Source organism: Vigna unguiculata, chromosome 10 (assembly GCF_004118075.2).
Source record: "Vigna unguiculata cultivar IT97K-499-35 chromosome 10, ASM411807v1, whole genome shotgun sequence".
Taxonomy (NCBI): domain Eukaryota; kingdom Viridiplantae; phylum Streptophyta; class Magnoliopsida; order Fabales; family Fabaceae; genus Vigna; species Vigna unguiculata.
The window spans coordinates 32,269,336-32,282,359 of NC_040288.1; the positions used below are offsets into that span (position 1 = coordinate 32,269,336).

The 13,024-nt window shown below is 33.5% G+C and overlaps 1 protein-coding gene across 1 annotated transcript; it reads right to left on the minus strand.

Annotated features, from left to right (window-relative positions):
• Positions 1-283: 283 nt before the first annotated feature.
• On the minus strand, positions 284-5,712 carry LOC114167464. Its single transcript, XM_028052557.1, has 6 exons — positions 4,691-5,712; positions 2,198-2,253; positions 1,865-2,095; positions 1,387-1,678; positions 934-1,130; positions 284-860 (listed from the first exon to the last, which is right to left on the minus strand). The coding sequence occupies exons 1-6, from the start codon at positions 5,627-5,629 to the stop codon at positions 707-709; spliced, it is 1,869 nt and encodes a 622-aa protein (XP_027908358.1). The 5' UTR covers positions 5,630-5,712; the 3' UTR covers positions 284-706.
• Between the last annotated feature and the right edge of the window lie 7,312 nt (positions 5,713-13,024).

Sequence of the window (13,024 nt, forward strand, 5' to 3'; positions counted from 1 at the left end):
CGATCTTTAGATGAATGAAGAGATTAATAATATTTAAATTTAGATATTAGGTTTGGGTGAGTACACACTATCCATTACTCTTATTATAGAGAGTGAAGAAAGATATATATTGAGTGTTTCTAGCTTTTATCATCTTTCCAACTTCAACCGGAACAATGTCATATTTCATAATTTAAAAAGTGTACTATTTTCTATGAATAACGGTTCCGTCTTCTCACATCCATCTCTTCTTTTGCATTCTCACTTTCTGTGAGAATGACATGCACCTCAATACAAAAACAGGTCATGTAAAAAATTTTGTAACATAATTAACATTAACAGATCACAACCTTCATGACACCACACAAGCTCAATAATATTTACAAGGGTATGATATTTAATACCAGCCCAAGAAACAACTATGGGACCACATTCTATCAGCTAATTCTGTGTAGAATCTGTTCCTACTTAAGAGTTTGTATATATCAATACTCACAACTTTTCCTTCTTTTTTTCTGAGGAAAAATCTCAATTCAAATTATGTACGATCTAGAGTTTCCATATATAACTGATCAGCACGCAAAATTGATTTGAAATCTACAATTATCTGTTTAGGGATCATATTATCACTTAAATTCTCTCTACTTGTCTCCTAAGATACCAGAATATGGTATACGTCTATTAAGCATACCCTATATTCAGTGGCAGAAATTAAATGGCACACTACTCAAGAATTTATTGACCAATCAAAATTCTGGTAAGAGATATGGACTGGTCCACTATCTCCCAAGAGATGTGTCACAAGACCAGCCTTATTTGGATCCAAGTAATTAAGTATCCACTTCAATATTTCTTTCTCTGGTCCAAAATCTCCACTGAACCTGCCAAAGTGTAAGAGATTCATAAGAAGGGAGCTAGAAAAATTTAATGAAGTCAGAACTACTGCTTAATTACCATTTGAAAATCCGAGTTAGATAAACAGTTCTCTTCTCCAGGTCCACTTCAATTCCATCATTCTCAAAGAACTCTCTTACAGCACCTCTTAACTCGTCTACAACTCTATGCGGTGAGAAGAATCTAACTTTTGGGCTGGATTTTGTACCATTACAGAGTCCAAAATGCAATAATGGATTCAACTTCACCAGAGCAACCTGCAATTTGTCAGGAACTGGTTAACTACATCCATATTCATATCCAATCATAGTAACTATAAATGGCAGGAAGTAATTGTTAACGTAGGGTATATAAATTTGATGTTAGGATACAAGGACGAAAGAAAAGCTAATACAGAAAAGTTAATATCGCATTTCAGTGTAAGAAACTTCCTGAAAAATAAAACATACATGTTTTTAAAATGCTGTCATAAGCATAATGCATAACTGAAAAAGAAAAAAGAAGTTATTTTACCTCTAATCGTTTGTCTCCTGTGCTAAAGGGCTTTACTAAGGAATACGGTGACCTTCGATTGCATCTGAGGATACCATTTTTTATACTGTTGAGAGAGTAAGGATACCCTCCAACCACATACTGGAAATCACTGAAGAAGGATCTCCTATCAATTACACCTTCTGGACACCCTACGCTAATAACAGCGTGGATGACCATAGCATTGTATAAATTTAAGAAGAATGCGAGTTTCTCGTTTTCTGATAGTTCCAAGAGATTAAGTCGCTGCAGATCCTGAGTCATATTTACATACCTGCAGTTAGAAGGAAAAGAAAAAAAACTTGACAAACAAGAGATGGGACCACCGCAAAACGAAGACTTCACAGTCGAGGAAATCACAAAATTATAAACGATTAATATATTTGCAGAACACTTGCATTCACCATATGCAATAACTAAACAATAAAAGATAAGAACTCTGCATAAAGTGTCACCATACCTACGAAATTCTTCGCTTTTGCTAATGGCCTCATAATCAACATGTTGCCTGTCATCAGAAGCATAAGACTCAAGAATGGCACACATAATCTTGGCGAGCCTACTGCATACTGAAGATGCTGTCTTTGGTTCGCTATCATTTGTGGTACCACGAAAATTAAAACATCTGGGGATAAAAGCTTCATGCTCAAGGAAACGATATAAGTGATTTCCCTCCTCAAAATCTTTTTCCCTGCAGAATAAAGTTACCGGTGCCAGTAAGAAAATTATCAAAAGATTATGATTCATTTTAAAATGAGTCCAGGTTTATTAGGCTCAAAAGCTCTTTTCTTACCCGAAAACATGGTGGATGAAGTGCTTCTTGGATAATTGTTGTCCGATTTCAACAGCCTAAATTTTTTTTTTTTGGAATACAAACATTTTAGATTCAGGGTGTTGGGAGATAAACCATACACAATGGGGATAAAATTACAATACAAAAAAGTACATCACAGAGAACACAATGAAAATAAAAGAATTTAAGATAGTTTGACATTTTTTGTCTATGTTCGTGAAAACACCTTAACAAATATTCGTTATATTGAAAAAATTTAAAAAACCTTTTCATCCCCTACAAACCTGAGCTCTTTAGCTACAAGGAATAATTAATAACATTTTTTTTTTGTTCAATAAAACTTTTAAAAGACTATCTCAAACATATTTTTTGCATAGGTACATGGCTTCCCTCAATTACTTGAAGCAGCTATTTTCTTCACTAGGACAGCCTGTATTTACAGCGGTTTGAATAATTTCTAAAAGATTTCATGATAAACTATTTCTTACATTTCTAAGAATCACAAAATTTAAAAAGTACCTTACACAGATGCCAATTAACACCACTTGTCCCTTATTTAGATGTTCTAATATCTTTACAAATATATTTTATTGAAAATTTATAATCAATATTTGTAAGACGGCAGATCAAGAGTTACCGAAACAGAAGTTGGGAGAACTATTTGAAAGTGGGACAAAAAATATCATATCATATTCCGAGAGTAACACTAGAATTGACAAACCACAGTGGCCTGCGAATCCTTCACCACGAATATTTTTTTTTAAAAAAAACACAACAATAAAAACAGCCATAATATCTCTTAATTGTGGTTGAATTTTTTTAAATGTTGCGCACGTACTTGCCTTTCAAGTAGATGATAGCCTAATTTTCCCACTACCACCCGGTGTTATCATTAGTTTAGATGCACTACTCCAAATGAATTAAAAGCCGTTGAATATTATTTGTTTATTTATAATGGAGAAAAATCCATGAGAATTTTAGCCATTGACGCAGCCCAAGTGGCTGGTTATCAAGATGCCGTGCCGAACGAGCCAAGCACGAGTTTGTATGAAACTAAAAATGAATATTTCGTTTTATTTACAAATGACACTGATTAATATTTAATTTAACCATAAAACATCCCGTGACAAACCACAAACTAGCAGCGAAAAAAAAGAAAAAAAAAATGAAGATGGGATTGAAATTTTCAAAACATGTAATGTGAGTTTGTTTGACTGTTCCACTAGGCAGCCAACACAATTTCCCATTTAGTCATGGGACCCCTGTTGTGTAACTAGGTTTGACTTTACAAATTGTTTAAGCTCATCAAATTCCAAACTTATACCTTGTCACTCACTACCCTATCTAGGGGGCCCGTTAACAATAGCATATTACATACCATATTACCAATTTTAGTAGCAATCTTTAAATTTGACCACTTCAAATTTGAAAAGAGAAAGAAATGTTTGAGATTATAAAATAAAATGAATAAACATTTAACAATCAAATTAAAGAAAAAAAATTATCAGTTAACTTTATATCTATATCAATGGACTACTTCTAAAACCTACCCATCCCCTCTTCTATTTGGAATAAACATTCGTTCTAGAGCCGTTTTGAACCTACTACTGTCTTAATAAAATATTATACATCTATACTTAGTTAGGCCTCATCATTTTGAAAACCAAATCATAACCTTCCAAAACACGAGCATTGTTATGATCGTACTCCCCATGTGTGTCATTATTACAGCTTATGCTTCTTTGCCATATCCAAAAGCTTCTACCCCAAACGCAATCAAAATCCTCGTTCTTTAATAAGAGAAAAATTTAATGCCCCCCTTATCTCCACATACCTCACTCGTTGCAATTTGATAGCTTACTTTCTCAATTTCACCACTTTTCAAGAATTTAAATTATAATTATATATATTTTTTTATATATTAACTTACTAATAACATCTAATATTAAAAAAATATTAATTAATATTACAATAAAATGTCACGTCCATAAGAATATTCGTGCGGACGTGACGGTTTATTTGAATCAAAGTTATAATTAAAATTGTATAAGTATAATTTATAAAAAAATTGAAAAGATATTAAAATTATACTTATGTTATTATTGTTCTAGTTTAACTTAATAGAAAAAAATGTTTTTTATTATATTTTTCGTTGGTTAAATGTATCTATTAATTAAAGATTATTAAAAATATTAAATAGTGATCGAAATCCATTAAAACCAAATATGAGCTTCATCAAATTTCATGATTTTTTTTATGTCTTAAATTTTACTATGTCTAATTAATTATAAAAATGGATTTAAACTAAATGTGTTGATCTACCAAATATTTGTTGGTAAAACATTCATAAAATGTTCAATTAAGAGTGATATCGTGACTGTTAAATATTCATAAAATATTGCGTATACAATGACAATACCAATATAGCAATGGAAAATGGAAAAATACAAAAAACAAATACGTAGGCATACGGTGTACGAAGGAAAAACGCACCTCGTTACGCGCGCAGTGGAAGTGCTGAATCAGCGCCTCCACCAAGTCGTTTCCTTCGAAGCAGTTGTTAACCATTTTCATCCTCCGCAACCTGTCCTGAATCGGCAACCTCAGCTTCAGAACCCTAACCACTCCAACCATCTCGTCCTCGCGATCCTCCTCCGCGCAGTCAAACCCGTACGCCGGCGGCCACGGCGCGTTCCCATCGGCAGCCTTCCCGCCCAGCATCTCCGCCACTCTCCGGTCGAACTCCCCGCTGTTCCGCAGCGAGTTCAGCGCCACCAGCCCTCCGATCAGCTTCTCGTTGAAGAAAATCTGCGGCACAGAACCAGTCCCCGTCCTCTGGCGCAGCTCCCTCTCCCTCTCGCTGAACACGTCCACGTTTATCTCCACGAACCTCAGTCCTTTCTCCCTGAAGAACCTCCGCACCGCGGTGCAGTCTCGGCAATTGGACCGAGAGAAGAAGCTGATGCGTCCTCTCAACGACGCCTCCTCCTCCTCTGGCTTCGCCGTCACCACAATCTTCACGCCGGAGAGGTTAAACTCCGTCACTCCGCGTTTCTCGCCGTCGCCTTCGCCGTCGTTATCCTCTTCCACGGACTGGCGGAGCGAGGAGACGCGCTTCACGATCGCGGCGGAGAGGTCGCTGCTCCGCTGGCGGAGGAAGCTTCCGACGGAGAAGGTGGACAGAGCGACGTCGTTTTGGTTTGATTGGAAATTCTGCGGCGGGACTGGCATGGGAAGGAGGGAGTGCGGGTGGACTAACGTTACTCGGCTGTCACGGGGGACGTCATCACCGCCATAACGGTTAGTCGTTTCAATTTTGTTGTTCGTGTTGGTAACTGATTCGTAACCGTGATTTTTTGTTGAAGGGATGTTAGGATTGTGTTGGTTATGGGGTTGTTGGGTGTTTGTTGAATTCTCGATTTCTGAGCCCATTATGGAGAGAGAATCATAGAAGAAGGGTTCTGAAAAGGTTGAAAATGGATGGGGTTTTATGCAGTTAAGGATTTCAAAATAACAATAGATTAATAGCTAAAATACTATATTAGATTCACTTGAACTTTGAACTTGTAAGCACAGAAAACTATGGGATGAGAAAAAGAAAAATTCATAAGATAAAACTAATTTATTGACTAGTTAAAAGTACAATTTTTTTTCTTACAAAAAATCTCATATAAAATTTGTACAAAGTAAAATGTAAGAAGAGGTCAAATTTTTGGATGATTATTATATTAATCTTTTATTGAATAATAATGTTATAGGAAATTTTTAATTTTGTAGTCCATTCCTTCTTCTAACAATATTAATTATTAAAAATCATGTGAAATTCAAAATTTACATGTTAGTTTTTTCTTAAAGAAAAATTTTGGATTCGAATTGTTCTATTAATAGGCACTTAAGAATTAATGCATAAAATATATGTTTGACTACTTTAAAATTAAAAAAAAATGGAGAATAAAATATATTAATAATTAATAATATTTAATTAGAAAATCAATTGTTTGTATTGTAACTAACTTCATAACTTCAGAAGTTAGTGTATATGTACTTGTTTTTTTCTTATAAATTTAACTTATGTTTTTCAATTATTAATTATTAGTAATGCAGCAAGCAAAAATGGTTCCATTTATTTCCTTTCATACATAATATCAAATTCTACAATGATTTTATTCAGTTTAGTTTGACTAGTAAGAAAATTTGCTTATACATGATACTCGACATTATTTTCAATAACAAATTCACATAATAAAAAGGACAACTATTTGTTTCTTCTTAGTTTAATTGAGTCTTATCTTTTTCTATTAGTTTTTGTGGTTTAAAAATGATTTTTTTTTATTTTAAACATCTTTAATGTAAATGAAATCAATAAAACACTATTAAAATCACCATAAGCATGTAGTAATAGGCATTAAATTTTATTACATAGATAAGTCATAGTATTGAATTTGGATTTATCCCTTTTGAATTTTGCGGCTTACTCTTTTCATCAAATCTTATATTTTCCTACAAATACATTTTACTATTTATAAAACGTATTATTAGCATTGTTAAAGGAAACGCGTGTTTTTTTAAAAAGTGGCAATTGTAAGTAAATAAATATTATGACAAGTAACTCTATTGAGTAAGTATAATTTTGATTAAGCTCAAAGCTACGATACGGGTAGATTACAAAAGAGTATAGAAACATATTTGTAACGGATAAATTAAATGATAATAAAAATCTAAAAAAAATAGAAATTAAATAGTATTTAATAGTGTAAAAATTAACTCAATAAAAAAAGAAAAAAAAATGGTTACTGATATTGAAAGAAAAACGTGTGGAATAAAAGAAGATGAGTGAAGCATGTGACGTGAATTTAGGGAAGTGTATGAAGATGGATTGCGTGCAGAGAAAGAGTCTCCCAGAGGATAGGGACCAAGCCCTTTCTTATCTTTTAGTTTTATATTAATTAATATTAATATTAATAATAAATAATTAAGATAAATATTTTATATTAATAATATTATTAAAAATATAATATATGTAATGTTGACTAGGATGGTAACTGTGTAGCGTTGACAAGTTTGAAGAGTCAAATATATCGAGAAACAAAAAAAAAAAAAATTAACAACAGACACCAACCGTCTTAACCCCCAACTAACCAACAAACTACACTACATTATTCATGTCCAATATTAAAAAAACATGAGACTCGTGCTAAAAACATCAAGATTCACGACATTTTTGGAGTTAACTTCTTCATATTTGGCATATTCATGCATTAGGGTACACCTAAGAAAATCTTCAAAACCACTCGTGTAACTCGCAACTACTTAATTTATAATTCACTTGCCAAACTCATAATGCGTAAGAATATTGGTTTCATTTTTTGTTTTTTTGGTAAATTTTTTGACTTTTTTATATGTAGTTTGCATAATTTGTGGATTAAATGAATTTTACTCATAATTTTCATAAATTTCTCACAACACATCTTGAAATCTAATTTAACCCAAATTTAAACCTTTTCTATTTATTTAATGGATTAAGTAAATTATTATTATGTAAATTGATGCTAAGACGATTTTATATATTTAATGGATACGGATTGGCATTTTTAACTTACAGATCTTGTAAAACAGAAACAGATCCTATTGTGTGCAAGATGATAACAAGTTGAGTTGGATATATATAAAATCTATCTATTATTTGATCTGTAATAAAAAAAAATCAATTTATTATCCATTAGATATCACTTAAAAAATACTCGAAAAAATTCCATAAGAAGAAATTTTTTTATAAAATTTTAAAATAAAATTACAACAATATATAAATTACATTTCAATTTTAATTAAATTAAATTTAATAAAAAATAAATAAATTTTAATTTTAATTTTAATTATTAATAGATAAATATTACCTGTTATATGTAGATATCAATTATCTACCATAAATTTTATCTACAAATATATTCGAAGATACAAGTATTTTTGCTATTCCTATACGTATATGATTAAGGATGGCTATTGATTATTCTGGATTTAATTTTCCGAAACACGTTAAAAACAAATTTTGAATTTTTTTTTCCGAAAGACGATCACCAAACTTCTATTACGGAAAAAAGGGGTGCAGGAAGCAATAGTGATTCAGGATTTATATTCTGAGAGATATGAAAATGATGTTGGTGCATAAGATAGGGCTCGAAGAGGCTCATCATGGAAGAAAGAAATATGTACTAGGTTTTTTCTTCCTCTATCCCATAATTGCTAAATGCACCTCCACAAGTTTTAAGATACCATTTTACCTTTTGGTGTTTGAATATGGTTGGGTTGGAAGTAGTGAAGTTAAGTGGTAAGAAGACTCATATTTACTGCAATAATTTTTGTAGGTGCAGCTAATGAAAATTACGTGGAAATTTAAATTAAAAAATAATAATAATTTTGCTAGTTATGCTATTTTTCACATCCATGGCCCAAAATGGGAGAGAAAAAAAAACTTTTTTAAGTGTCGATTTTGAAGAGTTATTAGTGATGTCATGTGTAAATGTTATGGAGGAGAAAAAAATGTTTATGTACATCTACACTTATTGCTGACAACAAAAGTACAAATAATGTGAGTCTTTGGTACTTTTTTGAGTTGTAAAATAAACCCATAAACCCTTTTCTCTTTCTTTTCAAATTCTCATCTCTTCGTGCATTGAATGTGTAAAAATGTGATCATAAAAAATGCAACTCCCATTCTTAATTTCTCCAAAACTTGTGACCACCTTATTCCATGTACCAACACCACATCATAACAATGCAATGCAAACCTCAATAATTTTTGTAACAAATTTTCTTTTCCCTCTCTTTGTGTTGCCTCCTTCATCACGCCTCTAGTTGGCAACACCTTTGCACACACCAACACTTTCTATTGTAAGCCACATTATTTGAAATTGGTAAAAGTATCATACCCCAAATATTTAGAGGTAATAAATACGAGTATTTAATTACTTGTTTATTGATGGGATGCGGAATGAATATCATAATATCACTGAATGTTAATTTGTAAATTATTTGACAATTTAATTAATTGTAAAGTTTATTTGAGTGTTTTTTTTTTTTAAATTCACACAACCAAAATAAAATTATTAGGGAGAAAAAATATTAATTTAAAAAATTTATATTTAAGTGCAATTCATTTAAATTTAAAAAGAATCAAATTTATTTACATTAATATTTTAATGAGTAATTTAATTTGAATTGTACTTAAAAATTATTTTTCTTATATATGTTTATATATATATATATATATATATATATATATATATATATATATATATATATATATATATATATATTTAAATAATCTGATTTAAAACTAAAAAGATAAAAATGAAAATATTTCCAAATATAGATAGATATAAAAAAATTCGTAAATATTTTTTGACTAATACTTGACAAATAACAAAACAAATAACAAGTTGAATTATTTAAATAAGGCAGATAATAGATAATTCCTAGGGATGACAACAGTTCAAGTGCGGATAGTGCTTACCCGTTACCCGACCTGCATGAAAAAAATGTACCTGTTACCCGTCTCGTTACCTGTCGGATGCCCACATAAAAAAAATTGCAGATTTTTTTCAACTCGTGAGTACACGTTGGATATCTGTAAATATTTTTTAAATAATTTTTTTATTAGATCCAAATTAAATTACAAATAAGAAAAATAAATAAAGGTGCAAAAAAACTTAAACAACCCAACATATTATGAAAATTGGTGCAAATATTAAAATGAGGGGTGCAACGAGTAAAAAATTGCCCAAACCTAACTATCTCCTCTTCTCCCGCACAAAGGCAATTAGGGTTTCCCTTCCACCTTCACGTTTGCGAGTCACCATCAATCTAGCAACAGGTTCAGTCGCCACATGCCCCACGACGGCGAGAGACGATGTCGAAAACCTTGTCACCACCGTAAGAGTTACTACAAAAACCCTTCAGGCAGGCAAGGCATGAGTAACTTAATAACGTAAAACCTAAGGATAAAAATGTAATTTCATTTTCTTAGCGGGTCGCGGATACCCGCGGGTATAGGTAGTATGATACCCAACCTTGACCCGTTAATGAATGAGTATTAAATTACTCGCTATTCGCTACCCACGGGTACCTATTACTTGCGGGTACCAACTATCCGCAACGAATTTTATCCGTGGATACCCATGGGCACGAGTATTTTTTTCATCCCTAGTATTTCCTGTACACACCAGTTGTAACATCCCATTTAATAGTTTTCAAACTACTAAATAAAACATCATATCATGATAGAACATAACAGATAGTAGGAATAAGTCCATATAGTGTATTAGTACAATCATCCAAATAACCATAGAAATACCAAAAATGTATACAACCTATTCTAGGAAAAGCTAACAGAAGGGTCCATCTGTAAAGAAAACATAAAACAGGGGCTACTATCGAAGCCCCATTCTACTGTCAACTCCTATCCAAGAGGGGAGTATCTTCACCTACATCTTTATCTGCTTACACAATAGTGATCATTGCAAGAAAAGAACCAAACACAAGACACATAGAGACAATAAAAAGGGTAAGCTAATTTGATTAAAAGAAACATCCAGCTCAATTATAAACACCATATAAATTCCCTCATTTCAATCAGAATCACTTAAACCACCATAACACATCAAAGATAGATGACTCTAAACTCAATTATTCGGATTATGTAAGTGACATTGGACCTCTTGGTGGCGTGCACCTATGATGGTTCCCAAACTCTACACAGTTTGGCCTCAAGGGGTTATCACCCAACCACTCACAGGATAAGTCCCCTTCTAGTCCAAAGACTAGAACCTCCTGCTACTCCTCACGACATAATCCATTATGCTCTATCTGAGCATGAATGATTATTGGAGTTTCAGGATACCTCCAATAATGAGTCCTTATGACCTTACATACACTACAAACATACCCCTTCTAGGATTTCCCTTGAAATTCTAGTTCAACCGCACCTTCTCATAATCAAATTCATACATTTATGCCACACATTTTGTCAAAAACACCAATCCAAGCATATCATTATCAAAGCCACGCTTTAACATTTCAGGTATAATTTCATCCCGCATAAATAGAGAATAAACACTCGACTATAGTGATTCTCGCTCAAGCTAGAAGATCTCGCCCAGGCGAAAGAGTTTCCTCGCCTATGCGGACCATTCTTGCCTAAGCGAGACTCGAAATAGAGAGCAACTTAAAAATTGGGCGAATTCTCGCTCAGGCTAAGCTTTCTTGTTTAGGCGAGACTTTCTCTCGCTCAGGCGAGAATCGCTCGCCTAGGCAAAAATTCGTGCAGGGGCAGAGGTGAGTTTTATGGTGTTTTCACTTGGGTGAATACACCAGAATCTCAATCTGCTCCCACATGCAAAGGTCCATAATTGTGTATAATTCAATCACACACCCAATCACACAGTTCAGACATCAATTCAACACACAACATGCAATCAAGATCATCTGAAATGGTTTCTATACGGAATTCAAGAAAATAGTTAGCTTCCCTTACCTCTAACAATCACCACTTGCAAAGAAGAACTCCCCACAGAAAGGTACCACAACTGCACAACCTAAGGAACTGGAATACCCATAGAGTGAGAATGGGACCCTAATTCGACTCAGAAAAGAATGAAGCTCTAGAATTCAGGAATTAAAGAGAAATAAGAAATTGAAGTTGACTTACGCGTAGGGGAAGGATGTTCAACTTGAGGGAAGGGTTCTGCATTGGTCTCAGGCTTGCTTGTTGCAACAAGAAGAGGTGAATGGATCAAACAGTGGATAGGAGCTCAAGCCCTCTTTAGAGAGGAAGTGGAAAACATAGAGAAGAAATGGAAAAGTGAGAGTAGTTAAGGAAAAAGGCAGGTTCTGTGAATTAGGCAGATAAGAGAAAGAAAAAGGGGGGTCTCACACTAGTTGGATCTCTATATACAAATATCCAATATTAAATTCTCCATTGTAATCGGTAATTAGTATATAAACATTTATAATCTTGTTGATTTTAATTCTTTTAGGATATTTAGTTTTATTTTTTATTGTTGTTTGGCATGGGTTTTTGCGTTGTTGGGGTGCATTTGATTTAGATCTTAATTACCAAGGTGTGTGTATATATAAGCATTAATGGTTGATTGTTTTTGTAGGATGAGGGTGGTAGCATGGTGAGTGAGTCTTGTGTTAGGTGTGATCCGTGAAAAGTAAAAACTTGCCCAAACCCAACTCTCTCCTCTTCTCCCACACAAAGGCAATTAGGGTTTTCCTTCCACTTTCACATATGTGAGTCACCATGAATTTAGCAACAGGTTCCGCCGCCACATGCTCCACGACTACGAGAGACGTTGTCGAAAACGCTTGTCACCACTACAGGAGTTGCCGCAAGAACCAAACAACACAACCTATCATTGTAATGCGCCTATGCTCGCGGCACTTCCGAGCACCACCGACAATGTCCCTAACCTTCGTCTCAATCATTTTCTTCGTCATTTCTTACGACTCACGAGTGAAACAGAAGTCTTGCCACCCCTTTACGTCAAGTTTTAAACGTCAAGGCAAAACATACTGCGAGCCCACCATCAACTTCGACTTTGAACTTCAAACTACCAACACCTCAACTTTGAACTCAAACTTGCTAAAAGTCAAAACGTCAAGGCCAACGTTGATTTGCCTCAATCAGAGAGGAGAAATACTTCTCTAGCATTTGACGGCAACAAAGAGCGTGAAGAAAAAAATAATTCAGGCAGGCAAGGCATGAGTAACTTAATAAAGTAAACCCTAAGAATAAAAGTGTCACCAGTGCAGGAAGGGCTTTTGGCC